Consider the following 22,237-nt stretch of genomic DNA (forward strand, 5'->3'; position numbering starts at 1 on the left):
TCCCCATAACCCTTAATCCCCTCTCTTATCAAAAACCCATCAACCCGCGTCTTAAAAATATTTAGCGAGGCAGCCTCCACCACTTCAACGGGCAGAGAATTCCAGAGATTCACCACCCTTTGAGTGAAGAAGTTCCTCCTCAACTCCGTTCTAAACCGCCCCCCTTTTATCTTGAGGCTGTGCCCCCTAGTCCTACTGTCTTTTTTGAGCGGGAAGAGTCTCTCCACCTCTATCCTATCCATCCCATTCATCATCTTATACGTCTCAATGAGATCTCCCCTCATTCTTCTAAACTCTAACGAGTACAAGCCTAGTTTATTCAGCCTCTCCTCATAGCTCAACCCCCTCAACTCCGGTATCAGCCTAGTAAACCTCCTCTGCACTCCCTCCAAGGCCAAAATATCTTTGCGCAGGTGCGGCGCCCAAAACTGCACACAGTACTCCAGCTGCGGCCTCACCAATGCCCTATACAGCTGCAGCAAGACCTCCCTACTTTTATATTCAATCCCCCTCGCTATGAAGGTTCCACCCACCTTAGTGTCATCTGTGAATTTTGACACACTACACTTGGTCCCCAACTCCAAATCATCTGTGTAATTCGTAAACAATTGCAGTCCCTGAGGCACACCACTACCCATTGATCGCCAACCTGAAAAACACCCATTTACTCCCACTCTTTGCCTTCTGTTAGTTAACCGATCTTCTATCCATGCTAATGCATTACCCATAACATCATGCCCCTTTATCTTCTGTAGCAGTCTTTGGTGCGGCACCTTGTCAAACGCCTTCTGGAAATCCAGATACACCACATCCACAAGTTCCCCATTGTTCACTGCACATATAATGTTTTCAAAGAATTCCACCAAATTAATCAAACACGATTTGTCCTTCATGAACCCATGTTGCATCTTACCAATGGGACAATTTATATCCAGATGTCCCGCTATTTCTTCCTTGATGATAGATTCAAGCATTTTCCCTACGACAGAAGTTAAGCTAACCAGCCTGTAGTTACCAGCCTTTTGTCAATCTCCTTCTTTAAACAGTGGCATCACATTTGCTGTTTTCCAATTTGTGGAAACCACCCCAGGGTCCAGCAAATTTCGGTAAATTACCACTAATGCATGTTATTTCTCCTGCCATCGCCAACCGACTCAAGAACAGCTTCTTCCTTACTGCTATCAGACTTCTGAATGGACCTACTTTGCGTTAAGTTGATCTTCCTCTACACCCTAGCTATGACTGTAACTCTACATTCTGCACTCTCTCCTTTCCTTCTCTATGAATGGTACATTTTGTCTGTATAGCGCGCAAGAATACTTTCTACTGTATACTAATAATAAATCAAATTAAATCAAGTTACTGGCTGAACATAGAACGTAGACATGGTCCACAGACTGGACCATGCCACCTGGCATTCTCGCATCCCCCGCAGGTCAGTCAGGTCCGTGAACATGAGGAGCATGTCATCGGCGGAGGCCGACAGGACCACCCCTATGTCCGGGCCGCGCAGAGTCAGACCCAACAACCTTCTCCGCAAGAGGCGCAGGAACAGTTCCACGCATATAGAGTAGAGTTGGCCGGACAAGGGGCAGCTCTGCCGTACTCCTTTCCCAAAGCGAAGGGGCACCGTCAGTGACCCGTTAACCTTAATCAGACACTCTGCGGCAGAGTACACTAATCGGATCCAGGCGACAAAATGCGTCCCGAACCCGAATGCCCGCAGAGTTCCGAGTAAATACTTGTGCTCCACCCTGTCAAACGCCTTCTCCTGATTGAGTGATAAGAAGGCGCTGGACAGACCAGCCCTCTGGGAATGGTGAGTCAGGTCCCAGACCAGATGGATATTGTTGTGGATGGAACGGCCCGGGACCATGTAGTACTGGTCAGGGTGGATCATGTGGTCCAGCACAGATGTGAGGCGTGAAGACAATGCCGTGGCAAAGATTTTATAATCCGTGCTGAGGAGGGAGACCGGGTGCCAGTTTTTAAGTTGCTGGAGATCCCCCTTCTTCGGCAGCAGAGCTATGACTGCCCTGCGCCACGAAAGGGGCATCTCCCCAGTAGCAATGCTCTCCCCCACGAACCCCGCATAGTTGTTCCCCAGGACGTCCCAGAGTGCCCCGAAGAACTCAATGGTCAGCCCATCCAGCCCCTGGGCCTTTCCCCTTTGGAGGCTATTGAGGGCGCCGGTCAGCTTGGCCACAGTGATGGGGGCCTCGAGCCTGCCACCGCCCTCCGGGCCGATTTGCGGGAGGTCCTCCCACAGAACTCTGCGGGCATCCTCGCTGGACAGATCCGGAGAGAAGAGTGAGGTGTAATAATCCTGGGCGATGGCTTGGATACCCTCCGGATCCGAGACGGGGGAACCGTCGTCGGCCAGCAGCGTAAGGCCCACCCCTTTTCCCAGCGAGTAGAAGAAGGGAGAGCCGCGGTCCAGATCCACTCGGAACTGGAGCCACGACCTCACGTATGTGCCACGAGACCTGATGAGTTGCAGGTCCCACAGCGCGTCCTTCTTCTCCCTGTACTCCAGACGCAGGGCTGGGTCCGTGTTGGGCTGACTGAGACATGCCTCCAGGTCGAACAGCTCCTTCTCCAACTCCTCAAACCTGGATTTCTGCCTCTTCATCGACCTCCTTGCGTACTCCTGACAGAAGGTACAGATGTGACTCTCCCACCATAGCCTCAAGGAGGGGAAGCCTCCCCGCTTCCTTCTCCAGCTGGCCCAGAATCGACGGAACGAGTCCAGGAAGCGCTTGTCCTCCAGCAGCGAGTTGTTAAAATGCCAATACGCGGACCCCCGCTGGATGCGGGACAGGACAAAGTCCGCCCACACCAGGTGGTGGTCCGTGCTCAGCACCTGCCACATGGAGGCCAATGGCACACCGTACACGTACGCCCTTGAAACGTAAAGGCGGTCGATTCTGGACGCTCCGGCCCCAGGCCTCACGTAAGTGAAAGCTCTGGAGCCGGGATGGAGATGTCTCCAGACGTCCACCAAGTGGTGGGCTCCGAGCGGGTCCCGCAACTTCACCATCGCCGGGGTGCGCCACAAGGGGCTGGCGCGGTCCCACGCCTCGAGGGTACAGTTGAAATCCCCCCGAGGACGATGCACTCGCCCCCCTGTGCGATGGTGTTGAGACGAGCGGACACTTTCTGGTAGAAAGTGGTTTGCTGCGGTCCGGCGGTCGGGGTGTAGACGTTCACAAAGTGAGTGACCGCACCCCCCTCACGGACCGTCAAGTGCAGCAACTGGCCTGGCACCGGCTCCTTGACCCCCAAGATCTCCGGCTGAAAATGCGGGGCCAACAAGATCGCCACCCCACTGGAAGTGAGCGTGAGGTGGCTCATGTAGACACCACACACACACTCAGTTCCCCCCCCCCGCCCCATTCCAGGTGCCAAAGGGCTTCGGCTCCCAAAATGGTATGGGTTTCTTGCAGGAAACACACCGCATACTTCCCGTCACAGAGGACTGAGTAGTTCTGGAACCTGCGGAGCGGTTCGCTGCTGACGTTGACGTTGAGGCTGGCTTGATAAAGGCCCCGGGTTCCCCAGAGGGGATGAGGGGCGTCTCGGTTGAGGGGCACGAGGGAGTCCCCCGCCTCGCTCAAGGTGGACTCCGAAACAGACCCCGTGCCCACCACCGAGCAGCTTACCTCCTCAGGACCGTTGCCCTTCGACTCCGTGTCCCCCGCCACAGGGCGTACGGCAGGCGACACGGAGCCGCCAACTAGCCCTGGCCCCTCCCCGATCCCACCCCCAGATCGGCGGAGGAGGGGTTCCCTGTGGGCTCTTTACATTTTCTTTCCGTTTCTGGGTCCGTGACTAACGGTGGCCCAGTCCCCCTGCTCCCCCCCGACACCTGGGCACCCCACAGGTCCGGAGATCCCTCCGGTATGACATCAGGGGTGCCCAGCATCAGAGATTGGGACGGAGAGGGGGGGCCTTCCACACCACCGTCGCCCAGGGACCCGAACAACTGGGTGCCGCTGCAGTCCCCCAGCAGTTCAAGGAAGAACTCCTCGGTGGTGCTGAAACTGACCGGGTGGAACGAGACCGTGGGGGTCCTGCTCTAACCCGGCCCGGGGGAGTCCTGCCTGAAACTGACCGGGTGGAACAAGACCGTGGGGGTCCCGCTCTAACCCGGCCCGGGGGAGCTCCACCTGAAACTGACCGGGTGGAACGAGACCGTGGGGGTCCCGCTCTCACCCGGCCTGGGGGAGCTCCACCTGAAACTGACCGGGTGGAACGAGACCGTGGGGGTCCCGCTCTCACCCGGCCCGGGGGAGCTCCACCTGAAACTGACCGGGTGGAACGAGACAGTGAGGGTCCCGCTCTCACCCGGCCCGGGGGAGCTCCACCTGAAACTGACCGGGTGGAACGAGACCGTGGGTGTCCCGCTCTCACCCGGCCCGGGGGAGCTCCACCTGAAGGACTGCAACGGCACGTTCTTTTTCTTTTCTTTTCTCTTGCCCCTGACTTGGGGGCAAGATACGAAGACGGGTGGGGGCAGGGCAGGGGATGTTACAAACTGAGGGAGGGGTGTAGGCACCGCAACTTCCGAGCTTTGGGAGGGGGTGTGGGGAGTCCCACTGATCTCAATTTCCCCCTCCCTCGCGGTGTTGCGCCTCTTCTTTAGGGGCAACGCTTTGGCGGGCGATGTCCCTCGCACTTTGCCCCTCCCCTTTCTGCCTCGCCCTTTAGCGTTCCCTTCTCCCTCCCCAGGAGGTGTGACCGCTGCCAGCTCGGGATCGCGTTCCCTCCCACGCCCGGACCCAGGATCCCGTGCATCTTCAACGCCGGGCCCAGCACTAAGCGCTGAGGCGCCCACGGGCCTGGTAGACGGTTTTGGGTGGGTACCGGAGGCGTTCTTTCTTTTCCCCAAGCTGACAGCTGGGGTAACTGAGGTGGTGGGAGTTGGGGTTCTGTTTCCCCCCTTCTTTTTACCCTTTTCTTTCACTGGGGTCTTCTGGCCGCGCGGAGGCTCCACTCCCTCCCCACCGGCAGCCAAGGTGGCAGCTGTTGCCGGTGTGGCCTCCCCTCGCGGGGGGCCAGGTGGTACTCGCTTGGGGGGAGAGGGGGTTGGCAGCCTTGGAGGCGGGGCAGTTTTTCTTGATATGCCCCGCCTCCTTACAAGCATGGCACCGCGCGCCATCCGCGGACCAGAAGACCTGGTAGACAATGCCCTCGAAAGGGACATTGAAACCGCCCTCCAGGACCTCCTCCCGAGCCAGGCGGACATATCCCTGGTGCCGGAAGGAGTAGACGTGTTTGAGGGCAGGGTCTCGCAGGCCGAGCAGGATCGGCACCACCTCGGACCTGATCTCCCCCAGTAGATGGAGGTGGGGGAGGGGGAGCTCCACGGGGAGGAAGGGCGGGACGTTAGAGATTACTAATCGATGGGCGGTGGCCTCAAGGGGGTCCACTGCCAAGAACGTCCCGCCCACCGTGAGCCCCTTTTGCAGGGCGAGGTGGACCGCCCGTTCGGCCTTCAAGAAGAACACGGCCTTGCCGTACATCTTTGAGGCCGCTACAATGGCTGAGGGGCCAACAACCCCAGCCATTGCGCGAACACATGCCTCAATTGTCATGTCGGGGCGGGCATAGCATTTCACCCCAAGTTGTTTCGTTATTAATTTAAAAGGCGGCAGGGCCTTGGGAGCAGCAGGGGCTTTGGCTGCCGCCACACCCGCATAAGTGGCCTTAGAGGGCCCTGCCACCGGCGACGATGTCGCTGTCGCCATTGGTTTAATACTAGGTGCTACACCCACCCCAAGATTGTCCAGATGTATGGCAGGGCGTATTGTCCTTTTGTTCTCAGTGGGGAGGAGGTGCAGGGACAGTTGTCTGAGGGGCCTCTCTAGCCTTCACGGTCAGGCACAGAGAGGGGGGTAGACGGGAGGTGGGGGGGGGGGGGCGGTGGTGGTGTATCTTCCCTAACTATTAGAGGACAGAGAGGGAACAAGGGAGGGTGGGGGTCCAGGTACTCTCTCTCTCCTCCGTGTCAGAGAGAGGGGAATGGAGGAGCAGGAGGGAGGACAGGGGACTGGGCACTAAATGAGGCCAGTGCCCCAATCAGGAGGAAGAAGGGAGGGTGCCAATGTTGGGGGCAGCAGCAGCAGGTGGGGGACTTTTCCTTCTTCAGCCCTGTGGGCCAAACAATGCAAAAGTCCAGGGGTGTCTTCACCCCCCACCTCTGTAGATGCGGAATAAACAGAGGGTTTTTTTTTAAATGTCTTTTTTCCCCCCCTCCTTCTTCAGGCACAGGTTCCTGACAATGGGGGCACCAGCCCAACAGCTCAGTCCTTTGATGTTCTGGGACACAGTCTTCCTCTCCCTAGAGGAGAGGACTTTCTATTGACTGGGTGACCAGTGAGGGTGGCCAGCTAACTCTCAGTTGCTCCCTGCTTATTGCAGACTCAGACTCTGCTACACCTGCTTTAAATAGAGAGCATGAGGCTCCCTAATTTAATCATCAATTAGGACTCATCAGGCAGTTCTTTTCATGTACCCAATGAGTAAAACAAACTCAAATTAACTTAGGGACAAATTAAAAGGGGCAGCCCTGCAAAAAGGAAGGGAGGGGGGAAACAGCCCGAACAAAAAACAAAGTCGAAAGGAAACTTTAAAACATTAAATCAAAAGGTGATTGTTGGGGTCTATAATGCACGCCAGCCCCTGCGGTGCCCAGCGGGCGCAGAAGGCATCAACTGCACCCGCAGACACCGCATACTCTCCCTCCAGGGACACCTGGCTGTGAATGTAGCCGCAGTAGAGGGGCAGGCAGTTCCCGTCGATTGCCCGCTGCCTGGACCAGGAGCAGGTTCACGAGGAGGTCGGCATCCCGACCCATCCCTCTCCGCACCAGGTGCCAGTAGATCAGGAGTGTGGGACTGAGGTGCAAACAAAACATCAGTAAAAGGTGTTTCAGAAAACCAAAAAGGGTGTGCAATCGATAACATAAACCGTTGACATGGTCCACGGACTCCTCGAGGCCACAGCTATTTATCATTTATATAGATGATCTGGAGGAGGGAACCGAGTGCAGGGTGTCGAAATTTGCTGATGACACCAAGATTGGGGGAAAGGCAAATTGTGCAGAGGGTGTGGAGAGTCTGCAGAAGGATCTAGATAGGCTGGGCGAACGGGCCAGGAAATGGCAAATGGAATTTAATGTTGGCAAGTGTGAGGTGGTCCACTTTGGTAGGAAGAATGGTAGGAAGGACTATTACTTACGTGGCGAAAAACTGCAGCAGGCGACGGTGCAGAGGGACCTCGGGGTCCTTGTGCATGAGTCGCAAAAACCCAGCTTGCAGGTGCAGCAGGTGGTCAGGAAGGCGAATGGGATGCTGGCCTTCATAGCGAGGGGGATTGAATATAAAAGTAGGGAGGTCTTGCTGCAGCTGTATAGGGCATTGGTGAGGCTGCAGCTGGAGTACTGTGTGCAGTTTTGGGCGCCGCATCTGCGCAAGGATATTTTGGCCCTGGAGGGAGTGCAGAGGAGGTTTACTAGGCTGATACCGGAGTTGAGGGGATTGAGCTATGAGGAGAGGCTGAATAAACTAGGCTTGTACTCATTAGAGTTTCGAAGAATGAGGGGAGATCTCATTGAGACGTATAAGATGATGAATGGGATGGATAGGATAGAGGTGGAGAGACTCTTCCCGCTCAAAAAAGACAGCAGGACTAGGGGGCACAGCCTCAAGATAAAGGGGAGGCGGTTTAGAACGGAGTTGAGGAGGAACTTCTTCACTCAAAGGGTGGTGAATCTCTGGAATTCTCTGCCCGTTGAAGTGGTGGAGGCTGCCTCGCTAAATATTTTTAAGACGCGGGTTGATGGGTTTTTGATAAGAGAGGGGATTAAGGGTTATGGGGAGAGGGCGGGAAAGTGGAACTGAGCCACGACAGATCAGCCATGATCTTATTGAATGGTGGGGCAGGCTCGAAGGGCTAGATGGCCTACTCCTGCTCCTATTTCTTATGTTCTTATGTTCACAGAAAGGGCAGTCTCGGGAGCCTGTGTACCGGAAAAACCTACGGTTGTACAGCACCGCCGCGTGCAGCACCCTCCACCCCAGGTCCCTGAGGTAATTGGGGGAGATCCCTCCGTAGAGGAACCCCCACTGGGGACCTCCACCGCCCGGCGGCAACAAGGCCCGCCAAGGTTTATCCGGGTGACAGGCGAGGACATGGTAGTGAAAGGTGTGCAGCAGCAGCCCGTACAGGAAATGCCTCTGTGTGGTGGAAAAGGGCACGGAGGACAGTTCCGCAAGGCAACACATGCAGTGGGGCAGCTGACCCAGGGAAGGGGGAGGTCTAGGCTTTGGGCCAATGTGGAATTCCGACTGAGCAGGGGAACACTCAGGCGGGATCCCACTGCACGCCTGCGCCATCTCGAGACCGCGTGCGCACTCGGGGTTGAGCACGACTGTTCTGAGGTCTTGGATGGCATGCGCTTGGGACTCATCACACAGTTCATACTCTAGCAAGCCAACCTCATCAGCTTGGCTGAAGTCATCACAAGTGACATCACCACAATGCCACTTATTCCTACATTCTTAATGAGCTGCTTCCACAACCTACAATTATCTCAGTAGCTGTCCTACATCAGTAGCTTGCTTGACAACTCACAGCTATTATTAAAATGTTAGTTGCCTTTGATTTGGGGTCATTTATAAAGATGTTTGTATTTATTTGGGACCATGTACTTTAGTGGATTTCGAAGTTTGAATACGGTTTTATGAATGGAGTCATTTGTCATGTAATTTGGGCTGTAATAGATTTTTAGACTTATTTCTTATTTCATCTCACAACAGTTGCTTAGATTTGCCCATGGCAGATACAATCTGAGTTACCATGGAGGATATAAAGGGAAAAGGTGATGGGTTGAAGGCATTGGTGGCATGAGTTGATAATAAGTTAATCTGGGGGATATAAGGGATAATGAATGTGGTTTAAGGGCATGTGTTGGCAAGATGCAGCTTGGATGGCAGGGGCACTTCCTGGGTGGATGTGGGGTGACTTTATTCAAATATTTAAGATCCTGAGAGGAATTGACAGAGTAGATGGTGAGATGTTTTCACTGGTGGGAGGGTTTCAAACAAGGGGACATAGCTACAAGATAAAATGCTGGTGATATAAAACTGAGATGCGTAGAAATTTCTTCTCATAGAGGGTGGTGATTCTCTGGAATTCTGTGCCCCAAAGAGTGGTTGACGCTGGATCATTGGAAGTGTTCAAAGTGGAGGTGGTTAAATATTTGCTAGATCAAGGAATGAGAGTGGCATTTATCAGCCTGAATGGCAGGCAGGCTTGAAGGTTCTGTTGGCCCACTGCTGATGTTTCCTGTGTGTTCTTATGCAATGGGATGTGAGGGCTCAAGGATTCAGGGTCTAAAATGTAAGGAAATAACTGCAACAAAGTTCCAGAGGATGAAGGTGGCCTTTTAAATAGCCCTCCTCAGCATGTGTCTGTGGCTGCCTTTGACCTGAGTCAGACGACTGGACTCCATCCCAGAGCAGCCAATCCCAATGCCCCCAAACACATATCGGGGGATATGTGGGGCATTTTCTCCAAAGATGGTTGTGGCAAGTGGGAGGATTTCTGGATTTGAGCTACCCTCCTTAGAAGCAAAAATCAGGCCCTTTATTTCTCTTTATACACCACTTTCAAAACAATTTTTTGTTGTTCCTACCTGGTGAAACATGACTGGGTGATTGCTGACTGTTCATTCACTACAGAGATTGTTGAACATATGAACCCTTCTGAGTCAATATCCTGGAAAATTGCCACCTGACCAACATTGGCTGTCCAGAGCTCTACCTTTTGTTTTGGGGTGTCATTCGGACCCAGTAAATGCTACTCCATGTTATATGATACTAACCTGCTAAATGATGTGTGCTTTATACATGTTCTGCAGATAATGAAAGCCATTGAAGAACAGATGCAGAAAATTGCGCCAGTCTTTATCGTAAATCTAATCCTTGACATTCCATCGAAACGTGAAATCCCTAGTCAAGGTAGAACAAAGGCTAAGTGCCGAGCTTATAATCACATGTGCCACGTGAAAGGTGGGACGACCATTGAGCAATCACGTACTTCTGAAGATTGGAGAGAAACGGATTGTAGATTGCCAGGCACCACAGGTACGATAGCTGATCTTCCTGTAAAATCCATCACTCCTTTCAAAAATAAGGTGACCCCTAGTTACCTCTGCAGTTTGACTGCCAGGGGAGTGTGTACTATAGTCGTATAGTGACTGATTTACTCGGTCACATAGTTAAAGAAGGAACAAGGGATGTCAGGCTGCCTGACTGTAGGTAGTGAACAATACCTCATTGTGATTATATTCTGTCTGAAATACGTTAATAACTCTGCTTGATGCAATGTAATAGAACATAGGAGCAGGAGGAGGCCATTTGACCCTTCGAGCCTGCGAATATTACCTTATAGACTATAGCTCCTGTGGAGAATCAACATGAAGGCATGGAGCAATCAGTCTACAAGCACCCCCCCCATCTCTTCTCACACCCTTTCTAATTCCCTCTTCAGGATTTATTTTGTCTTTAAGGCTTTTACACAACTGATTTTCATGATTATTCTAAGTAATGGGTGCTGGCTGAGTAGTGTAACAAGGCAGGAAATTTCAGCGGGAGGGGAAAAACTCCAATTCGCAGCCATCGTCTAGCAGGTTGCAATCTTTCTGAGCTATTTTTTGTGGGTGATCAGCTGGGCACGAGGCTGATTTAAATATTCATCACCTGATTTCAATTTGTTTTGTGAGCTCTGGGTGCTGTTGTCCGGCTTCACTTGGCTTTCCAGCCTTGCTGGTGAAGATTCTTACTGGCAAGGATCACTGCTGGTCCCCACCATAGAGTCATAGAGGTTTATAGCAATTTCAGTCCAAGTTGTCCATGCCATCCAGTTTTTAACCACTGAGCTAGCCCCAATTGCCCACGTTTGGTCCAATCCCTCTGTCCCTCTCTTACCCATGTAACTGTCTAAACGCTTTTTAAAAGACAGAATTGGACCGGCCTCTACCAGTATCTCTGGCAGCTTGTTCCAGACACTCACCACTCCGCATGAAAAAAATTGCTCCTGTGGACACTTTTGTATCTGTTCTGTCTCACCTGAAACCTATGCCCTCTAGTTTGGGACTCCCCTACCTTTGGGAAAAGATATTGACTATCTTGCTGAACAGTGCCCCTCATTATTTTATAGACCTCTCTAAGTTGATAAAGAAGGGTAGGAGAAACTATGAAGCTGGGCTAGCACTTAATATAAAAAAGGACAGCAAGAGTTTTTATAAATACATAAAAAGGAAGAGGCTGGCTAGGGTGAACGTTGGACCCAGAGGATGAGAGGGGGGACTTAGTGGTAGGGGATGGAGAAATGGCTGAGGTCTTGAATAACTTTTTTGTTTCGGTCTTCACGGAGGAGGACGTGAATAATTTGCCGGGTGTTAGCGATGGAAAGGTGGTAGGACTGGAGGGTCTCAATGACATTATTGTTACTAGAGAGGCGGTGCTCGACAGACTGGAGGGACTGATTGTGGACAAGTCCCCAGGACCGGATGGAATGCATCCGAGGGTTCTGAAAGAAATGGCGGAGGTGATAGTGGATGCCTCGGTGGTTATTTTCCAAACGTCGCTGGATTCCCGGGAAGTGCCGGAAGATTGGAAAAAGGTTAATGTTACGCCGTTGTTTAAGAAGGGTGCCAGGCAAAAGGCAGGGAATTATAGGCCGGTTAGTTTAACGTCTGTGGTAGGTAAAATGTTAGAATCTGTCATCAAGGAAGAAATAGCAAGGCACCTTGAGGGGAATTGCTTGATAGAGCAGATGCAGCACGGTTTCGTTAAGGGGAAGTCGTGTCTGACAAATTTATTGGAGTTCTATGAGGATGTGTCTAGGGCGGTGGATAGAGGAGAGCCGGTGGATGTGGTCTTTCTTGATTTTCAGAAGGCGTTTGACAAGGTACCTCACAAGAGGTTATTGCTGAAGGTAAGGGGGCATGGAGTTGGGGGTAGGGTGTTAGCGTGGATAGAGGATTGGTTGTCAAATAGGAGGCAGAGAGTGGGGGTTAATGGGTGCCATTTGGATTGGCGGTTGGTGACTAGTGGAGTGCCCCAGGGATCGGTGCTGGGGCCTCAGCTATTTACCATTTATATAGATGATCTGGAGGAGGGAACCGAGTGTATGGTGTCGAAATTTGCTGATGACACCAAGATTGGTGGAACGGCAAACTGCGCGGAGGGTGTGGAGAGTCTGCAGAAGGATCTAGATAGGCTGGGCGAATGGGCCAGGAACTGGCAAATGGAATTTAATGTTGGCAAGTGCGAGGTGGTCCACTTTGGTAGGAATAATGGTAGGAAGGACTATTACTTACGTGGCGAAAAACTGCAGCAGGTGACGGCGCAGAGGGACCTCGGGGTCCTTGTGCATGAGTCACAAAAACCCAGCCTGCAGGTGCAGCAGGTGGTCAGGAAGGCAAATGGGATGCTGGCCTTCATAGTGAGGGGGATTGAATATAAAAGTAGGGAGGTCTTGCTGTATAGGGCATTGGTGAGGCCACAGCTGGAGTACTGTGTGCAGTTTTGGTCGCCGCACTTACGCAAGGATATTTTGGCCTTGGAGGGAGTGCAGAGGAGGTTTACTAGGCTGATACCGGAGTTGAGGGGGTTGAGCTATGAGGAGAGGCTGAATAAACTAGGCTTGTACTCGTTAGAGTTTAGAAGAATGAGGGGAGATCTCATTGAGACGTATAAGATGATGGATAGGATAGAGGTGGAGAGGCTCTTCCCGCTCAAAAAGGACAGTAGGACTAGGGGGCACAGCCTCAAGATAAAGGGGGGGCGGTTTAGAACGGAGTTGAGGAGGAACTTCTTCACTCAAAGGGTGGTGAATCTGTGGAATTCTCTGCCCGTTGAAGTGGTGGAGGCTACCTCGCTAAATATTTTTAAGACGCGGGTTGATGGGTTTTTGATAAGAGAGGGGATTAAGGGTTATGGGGAGAGGGCAGGAATGTGGAACTGAGCCACGACAGATCAGCCATGATCTTATTGAATGGCGGGGCAGGCTCGAAGGGCGAGGTGGCCTACTCCTGCTCCTGTTTCTTATGTTCTTATGTTCTTAAGATCACCCCTCAGCCTCCTAGGCTCCAGAGAAAAAAGTCCAATTCTATTCAGCCTCTCTTATAAGTCAATCCATCAAGTCCCCGTAGCATCCTAGTAAATCTTGTCTGCACTCTTTCTTGTTTAATAATATCCTTTCTGTAACAGGGTGACTAGAACCCAATCAAACACCCATCTTTACCTTGAAAGACCAATAAGAAGAAAGGATGTTCATGTGTGTTTTTCTGGGTGTGTGTATGTTGGTGTGGCTGGTGGTTATTAGGAATGTCTGTGTTGGCATGTTCTATGTCAGTGAATTGTTTGTGGTGTGTACTTGTGTGTGTAACTGTCTTAGCCTATATTTTGGTGGGTGGCTGAAGTTGAGAGATCTGTTCTGAGTACAGCAGGTCATTTATTTACAGTCGCAACCATAGACTGCTTTTAGGAAGCAATGAGATGAACAAATAATGATTAGTTATTTGCTCAGTGGCTGTATTTAGTGAAGTTGCCTCTACACGTTTTTGATGTCATTGTTTTTTTTTTATAGAAAGTGAAATGGAAGTGAAAGGATTCTTGGATGACAGGTAAATGACAAAAGTAATGACATGCATTTGTTCTGGACCTTTATCGTAATTAACCATCTAAAGCACTTCCCATGGTTGACAGGCACTAGGCAAAGGATTAGAATGTAATGTTTGCAGGAAGTGTCAAGGAACTTTTTACAGGTGAGGGGGAGGTAAAAGGCCTGCAAAGAGATGAAGGAAGGTTAAATGAGTGGGCAAAAAATTGGTATAATACGAGAAAAAGAGAACTTGTTCACTTTGGCAGGAAGAATAGAAAAACAGTATCTGATTTAAGTGGAGAGGGATTGCAGAACTCAGAGGCACAGAGGGATCTGGGTGTCCTTGTACATAAATCACAAAATGTTAGTATATTGATACAGCAAGGGAACGGAAGGCAAATAAATGTTGTCAGTTATTGTAGGGGAACAGAGTACAAAAGTAGGAAAGTTGTACAAGGTTGTGTTCAGAGACCACGGGCCTGATTCACCCAACGCGACCTGCAAATTTCCTGGCAGGTCGGGCCGGGAGATGCGCATATCGGTCATTTCGTTGGTTCCTCGCGAGCTTTTATGACCCGCATGCAAATCCCTACTGGAGAAGAATGGTGCTGCCGGGAGTGTGCAGAAAACCAGCAGGCCATTGATTAACATGACTGTAAATAACTGAGCATGTCAGTATCAGGATGGACATAGCAATCTCCGCTTACTGTGTCTCCCACCTCTTTGGTGTGATGTCATTTTGATGCGAATCAGAGTAGGTATATAAAAGCCTGAACCTGGTGTGGCAGCCTTGATCTGGCGTGAGGAGGTAAGTGTTGCTAGCAGAGTGTGGGGGATGTTGCAGGCAGGCCTTGGAGATGCCTGGTGGTCTTCCACTTGCTGTCTTCAGCTGCTGGCCCATGGACTAGTGGTATCTGGGGTCGGGGGAGGGGGGGCTTCTATTTTCTCACAGCTCTCTGGGTGAGGTATATCCTATCAGGCTCTGGGGACTTGTCTACCTTAATGTTCCTCAAGAACCCTAATATCTCCTCCTTTTTGATTTCAACATGATTCAAACTATTTATACACCCTTTCCCAGATTCATTATCCACTAAGTCCTTCCTGCTGGCTAATGTTTTTTCATGACCGCTTTTAGTCCTCCTTATTCTTTGCATAAGTTTCTATCGTGCCTGAAACATCTGTATTCCTGCAGCTTATATACAGCTCTGGCTTATGAGGGAAATGGAGGTGCAGTGAATGTAGCCTGTCAAGGGCCCTTTGGCAACAAATACTTGTGAGAACTTTTGAAGGCTGCATTGAGTGTCATGTATCCCTTCGGGTGCTGATTGGCTACCATTCAATAGACAGCTGTGTCCATTGGGGGTGCAATACTCAGGGCTCCTAATCGATTAGCTGGCCAGCAATACCTGGTGGGAATGTGGAGGCCAGCGATGTATGTGGGGGGGAAGGGGGGTGGTTATGGGGGCCAGGAATGTATGTGGGGAGGTTTGTGGGGGTCAGTGATGAGGCTGGTGATGTGTGTGGGGTTTGTGGGGGCCAGTGATGAGGCTGGTGATGTGTGTGGGGTTTGTGGGGGCCAGTGATGAGGCTGGTGATGTGTGTGGGGTTTGTGGGGGCCAGTGATGTCCATGGGGTTTGTGGGGGCCAGTGATGAGGCCAGTGATGTCCGTGGGGTTTGTGGGGGCCAGTGATGAGGCCAGTGATGTCCGTGGGGCCAGTGATGAGGCCAGTGATGTCCGTGGGGTTTGTGGGGGCCAGTGATGAGGCCAGTGATGTCCGTAGGGTTTGGATGGCATTGATCTACATGTTGGGAGGTCTTTTCAGAAATCTCCCAGCAATGCGTGCATGTGGGGGTTCCCGCTCATCCTGCTGACGTCAGGATCTTTGGCGTTTCAGAATGTTGTTGGCATGTGAAATTCTCTTCCTCAGGAAGCAGCGGAGGCTGCGTCATTTCATTTATTCAAGACAAAGTTGGATAATTTTTCAAGAGACAGCAGAACCGAGGTTCTGTGGGGGTGGGAGGAAGGCAAACAGGAAAATGGCATTGAGATCCCAACCAGATCAGCCATGTTTTTTATTGAGTGACAGATTGTGGAGTAGGTCAGGTTGGGTAGAACACAAGGGAAGGCCTGGGATGTAGAGTTGGAGAAGGCAAGGTAAACAAGACTGAAGGTATGTGGTTTAATTCGACCTGCCCTGTGGATTAGGGATGCATGGCCTACAAGAAGTACTCAAATGACTTATGTACGCCAGGAGCTGTCTGTTGGTCATTACAAGCTATTATATTGAACAAGCAGTTTAGACAGTGAGGTCCAAGATTGCTGTCAACAAACTGCGACAGTTTCATCTCGGTGGCCTGAATGGCGAAGAAACTGTGACTTTTCCTCTGAGTCGCCGTTGTTTAAGAAGGGTGGCAGGCAAAAGGCAGGGAATTATAGGCCGGTTAGTTTAACGTCTGTTGTAGGTAAAATGTTAGAATCCGTCATCAAGGAGGAAATAGCGAGGCATCTTGAGGGGAATTGCTTGATAGAGCAGACGCAGCACGGTTTCGTTAAGGGGAAGTCGTGTCTGACAAATTTATTGGAGTTCTATGAGGATGTGTCTAGGGCGGTGGATAGAGGAGAGCCGGTGGATGTGGTCTTTCTTGATTTTCAGAAGGCGTTTGACAAGGTACCTCACAAGAGGTTATTGCAGAAGGTCAAGGGACATGGAGTTGTGGGTAGGGTGTTAGCGTGGATAGAGGACTGGTTGTCAAATAGGAGGCAGAGAGTGGGGGTTAATGGGTGCTATTCGGATTGGCGGATGGTTACTAGTGGAGTGCCCCAGGGGTCGGTGCTGGGGCCTCAGCTATTTACCATTTATATAGATGATCTGGAGGAGGGAACCGAGTGTATGGTGTCGAAATTTGCTGATGACACCAAGATTGGTGGAACGGCAAATTGCAAGGAGGGTGTGGAGAGTCTAGATAGGCTGGGCGAATGGGCCAGGAACTGGCAAATGGAATTTAATGTTGGCAAGTGTGAGGTGGTCCACTTTGGTAGGAATAATGGTAGGAAGGACTATTACTTATGTGGCGAAAAACTGCAGCAGGCGACGGTGCAGAGGGACCTCGGGGTCCTTGTGCATGAGTCGTAAAAACCCAGCCTACAGGTGCAGCAGGTGGTCAGGAAGGCTAATGGGATGCTGGCCTTCATAGCGAGGGGGATTGAATATAAAAGTAGGGAGGTCTTGCTGCGGCTGTATAGGGCATTGGTGAGGCCGCAGCTGGAGTAGTGTGTGCAGTTTTGGTCGCTGTACTTACGCAAGGATATTTTGGCCTTGGAGGGAGTGCAGAGGAGGTTTACTAGGCTGATACCGGAGTTGAGGGGGTTGAGCTATGAGGAGAGGCTGAATAAACTAGGCTTGTACTCGTTAGAGTTTAGAAGAATGAGGGGAGATCTCATTGAGACGTATAAGATGATGAATGGGATGGATAGGATAGAGGTGGAGAGGCTCTTCCCGCTCAGAAAGGACAGTAGGACTAGGGGGCACAGCCTCAGGATAAAGGGGGGGCGGTTTAGAATGGAGTTGAGGAGGAACTTCTTCACTCAAAGGGTGGTGAATCTCTGGAATTCTCTGCCCGTTGAGGTGGTGGAAGCTGCCTCGCTAAATATTTTTAAGACGCGGATTGATGGGTTTTTGATAAGCGAGGGGATTAAGGGTTATGGGGAGAGGGCGGGAATGTGGAACTGAGACACGACAGATCAGCCATGATCTTATTGAATGGCGGGGCAGGCTCGAAGGGCTAGATGGCCTACTCCTGCTCCTACTTCCTATTTCTTATGGAGATGGTGGAGTGGAGACAGAGGAGACGGAAATCTTTCCCTTAGAGAGGAGAGAGCGGAACGGAGACAGAGGAGACAGAAACCTTTCCCTCAGAGAGGAGAGAGTGGAACGGAGACAGAGACTGAAACCTTTCCGTTAGAAGGGAGAGAGTGGAGCGGAGGCAGAGGAGATGGAAACCTTTCCCTTCGAGAGGAAAGAGTGGAGCAGAGAGAGAGACTGAAACCTTTCCCTTAGAGAGGAGAGAGTGGAGCAGAGAGAGAGACTGAAACCTTTCCCTTAGAGAGGAGAGAGTGGAATGGAGACAGAGACTGGAACCTTTCCCTTAGAGATGAGAGAGTGGAACGGAGACAGAGACTGAATCCTTTCCCTTAGAGATGAGAGAGTGGAACGGAGACAGTGACTGAAACCTTTCCCTTAGAGAGGGAAGAGTGGAGCGGAGACAGAGGAGATGGAAATGTTTCCCTTAGAGAGGAGAGAGTGGAGTGGAGACAGGGACTGAAACCTTTCCCAAAGAGAGGAGAGTGGAGCAGAGACAGGGACTGAAACCTTTCCCTTAGAGAGGAGAAAGTGGAACGGAGACAGAGACTGAATCCTTTCCCTTAGAGAGGGAAGAGTGGAATGGAGACAGAGACTGAAACCTTTCCCTTAGAGAGGAGAGAGTGGAACGGAGGCAGATGGAAACCTTTCCCTTAGAGAGGAAAGACTGGAACAGAGACAGAGACTGAAACCTTTCCCTTAGAGAGGAGAGAGTGGACGCAAGTGAAGGAGACTGACACAGCTTGCTACCCGTTAACTTTCCTTTTGATGCCAAGAAGAGCAGAAAACCCACAAAAAACACTTTGACCTCTCCCTATCTCTGACTTCCATTGCCATCCCAATTGTAAGAGCTAAGCAGGAAGCCCTAACAGCGACTCCCATTGCGTATTTCCTGGAAATGGGCAGCTTCTGTACCGGGCATTTTTACAAGTTATTTCATGGGATGTGGTTGTTGCTGGTTAGACCAACATTTATTATCAATCACCAACTACCCATGAGAAGCTGGTGGTGACCACAGTAAGAAGCCTGACAACAACAGGTTTAAGTCCAACCGATCGGTTGGACTTAAACCTGGTGTTGTCAGACTTCTTTATCCCAGTCCAACGCTGGCATCTCCACATCAAGCTGGTGGTGAGCCATCTTCTTGAGCTGCTGCACTCCATGTGGTGTACGTACACCCACAGCAGTGCTGGGAAGAGGGTTTTAGGATGTTGGTTCAGTGACAGTTAAAGAATGGCTTTATTCTCATGTCAGGATGGAGTTGGATTGGAGGGGAACTTGCAGGTAGTAGTATTTCCATGATGTGCTGCCTTCCTCTTTCGAGATGATAGAGGTGGCAGGTTTGCAAGGTGCTGTCGAAGAACAACATGAAACAGCATGAAGAATGCTGTCTGCATGGGTTTCCTCCGGGTGCTCCGGTTTCCTCCCACAGTCCAAAAATATGCGGGTTAGGTTGATTGGCCATTCTAAAATTGCCCCTTCGTGTCCTGGGATGCATAGGTCAGAGGGATTAGTGGGTAAATGTGCAGGGATATGGGGTAGGGCCTGGGTGGGATTGTGGTCAGTGCAGATCGATGGGCCAAAGGGCCTCTTTCTGCACTGTAGGGGTCTATGATTCTATGAAACCTTGATTAGTTGCTTCAGTGGATGTTGCAAATGACGTACACCACTATCACTGTGCATTGGTGGTGCCGGGAGTGAATGTTGAAGGGGGTGCTTTCTCCTTCACCTTCCTAAGAGCTGCCCTCATCCAGGCAAGTGGAGGGTATTCCATAACGCTCCTGACTTATAGATGGTGGACAGACTTTAGGGAGTCAGGATGCATTATTCATCACAGGATTGCCAGCTTTTGACCTGCTCTTGTAGCCACAGTATTTATATGTCTAGCCCAGCTTAGTTTTTGGTCAATGGTAGCCCCCAGGATGTTGATAGTGGGATATTCAGTAACGCTAATGCCATTGGTGAGATGGTTGGAGATGGTCATTGCCTGGCACTAGTGTGATATAAATATAACTTTCTATTTATCAGTCTAAGCCTGAGTGTTGTCCAGATCCTGCATATGGGTGTGGGCTGGTTCAATATCTGAGGAAGGCTTGAATGGTGCTGAATATTCTGTGATTATCAGTGAACACTTTCACTTCTGACCTTATGATGGAAAGAAGGACATTGAAGTTGAAGATGTTTAGATCTAGGAAACCACCCTGAGGGACCCCTGCAGTGATGTTCTGGGACTTTTTTTAAATTGATTCGTGGGACATGGGTGTCACTGGATGGCCAGCATTTATTGCCCATCCCTAGTTGTCCTTGAGAAGGTGGTGGTGAGCTGCCTTCTTGAAATGCTGCAGTCCCTGTTCTGTGGGTTGACCCACAATGCCATTAGGGAGGGAATTCCAGGATTTTGACCCAGTGCCTGCAAAGGAATGGTGATTTATTTCCAAGTCAGGAGGGGAACTTGCAGGTGGTGGTGTTCCCATTTATCCGCTGCCCTTTGTCCTTCTAGATGGAAGTGGTTGTGTGTTTGGAAGGTGAATTGCTGCCATGCATCTTGTAGACAGTACACACTGTTGCTTCTGATCATTGGTGATGGAGGCATTGAATCTTTGTAGATGTGGTGTCAATCAAGTGGGGCTGCTTTGTCCTGGATGGTGTCAAGCTTCTTGAGTGTTGTTGGAGCTGCACCCATCCAGGCAAGTGGGGAGTATTCCATCACACTCCTGACTTGTGCCTTGTAGATGGTGGACAGGCTTTGGGAAGACAGGACTTGAGTTACTTGCTGTAGTATTCTGAGCTTCTGACCTGCTCTTGTCGCCACTGTGTTAATATGGTGAGTCCAGTTGAGTTTCTGGTCAATGGTAACCCCAAGGATGTTGACAATGGGGAATTCAGTGATGGTAACACCAATCAGTATCAAGGAGCAGTGGTCAGAGATGATTGACCTTCAACCACCACAACCATCTTCCTTTGTGCCAAGTCTGATTCCAACCAGAGGAGAACTTTCCCGCTGATTCCCATTGATTCCAGTTTTGCAAGGGCTCCTTGATGCCACTACTGGTCAAATGCAGCCTTGATGTCAAGGTCTGTCACTCTCAACTCACCTCTGGAGTTCAGCTTCTTTGTCCAAGTTTGAACCAAGGCTGTAATGAGGACAGGAGCTAAGTGGCCCTGGTAAACCCAAACTAGACACAATGGCCAGAATTTTCGAGGCAGGCGAGGCTCACAGAACGGAATTATTCATTGGCCTCGGGTGGGATTTTATGAGCCTTACCCGAGCAAGGTCATAAAATACCAGCCAATATCTTCCATGACATCAACACATTGTAAATCTTAAATATTGTAAAGATACCAAACTCGCTGAGCAGGTGCTGCTTGATACCACTGTCGATGACCCCTTCCATCACTTTACTAATGATCGAGAGTAGATAGGGTGGTAATTGGCCGGGCTAGATTTGTCTTGTTTGTTGTGTACAGGGACATACCTAGGCAGGTATCCACATTGCCGGGTAGATGCCAATGTTGAGTCTGTCCTGGGACATTGTAGCTAAGGGTGCAGCTAGTTCTGGGGCACAAGCCTTCAGTACTATTGATCCTTCAGCTATTTGTTGATATTATATGGAGTGAATCAAATTAGCTGAAGAAGGACATCAGTGTTGTTGGGCACCTCAGGAGTAGCTGAAATGGATCACTCGCTTGGCACTTCTGACTGATGATTGTTGCCAATCAGCCTTGACCTTTGCACTGATGTGCTGGGCTCCTCCATCATTTGTGGATATTTGTGGACCCTCCTCCTCCTGTGAGTTGCTTCATTGTACACCATTCATGACTGTATGTGGAAGGATTGCAGAGCTTAGATCTGACCTGTTGGTTGTGGGATCGCTTAGTTCTGTTTGTTGCATGCTGCTCCTGCTGTTTAGCATGCTTTGTTGTGTTATAACGTCACCTCATTTTTAGGTATCCTGGTGTTGCCCCTGGCATGCCCCTCCTGAATTCTTCAATGAACCAGGGTTGATCCCCCGGCTTCGGGGTAATGGTAGAGTGAGGGCTACAGCAGGCCATGAGATTACAGATGTAATTCTGCTGCTGCTGATGGCTTCTTGGATGTCCAGTCTTGAGCTGCTAGATCAGTTTGAAATATCTCTCATTTCGCACAGTCATAGTGTCATACAACACATTGGAGAGTATCCTCAATGTGAAGATGGGATATTGTTTCCACAAGGGCTGTGCAGAGATCATTCCTACAAATACCATCATGGACAGAGTGATGTGTGACAGATAGTGTTGGGGATTCTGAGTATTTTGTGACTGTAATTCACACAAACACCTACCCACCAAACCCCACCCACAATCAGTATTTAGGATTTGAATTTGAAAATTCAAGCAAAGGAGCTTGGGGAACGATGGATGTGAATGGGTACTGATAGAGGAGGCCAGCATGGGGAGAGGCCATGCTTAGCAAACTGGTCATTTTCCAGCAGTGATAGGTGGTGATGGGTGATGAGCCTGCTGCTATTATTCTTACAAAACTTATCTCCAAACTCCGTGGCCTGGGCTTCAGCTCCTCTCTCTGTGACTGGATCCTGAACTTCCTAACCCACAGGAAAGATTGGCAACAACACCTCCTCCACAATGATCCTCAACAGTGATGTCCCAAAAAGTTGTGTGAATGTAGCCCAATCCATCACACAAACCAGCCTCCCATCCT

The 22,237-nt window shown here is 50.5% G+C and overlaps 1 protein-coding gene across 1 annotated transcript in view; it reads left to right on the forward strand.

The window, feature by feature from the left end:
* LOC145337798 (dynein axonemal heavy chain 6-like) overlaps window positions 1–22,237 on the forward strand; it is a 785,492-nt gene that overhangs the window by 122,209 nt on the left and 641,046 nt on the right. Inside the window, exons 10-11 of the mRNA XM_080182651.1 lie at window positions 9,926–10,151; window positions 13,663–13,699. Coding sequence (XP_080038777.1) covers window positions 9,926–10,151; window positions 13,663–13,699 — 263 coding nt within the window. The remainder of the gene's footprint in view (window positions 1–9,925; window positions 10,152–13,662; window positions 13,700–22,237) is intronic.

This window comes from Carcharhinus amblyrhynchos, unplaced genomic scaffold (genome assembly GCF_965287045.1).
Source record: "Carcharhinus amblyrhynchos unplaced genomic scaffold, sCarAmb.v2.hapA scaffold_76, whole genome shotgun sequence".
NCBI classification, from domain to species: domain Eukaryota; kingdom Metazoa; phylum Chordata; class Chondrichthyes; order Carcharhiniformes; family Carcharhinidae; genus Carcharhinus; species Carcharhinus amblyrhynchos.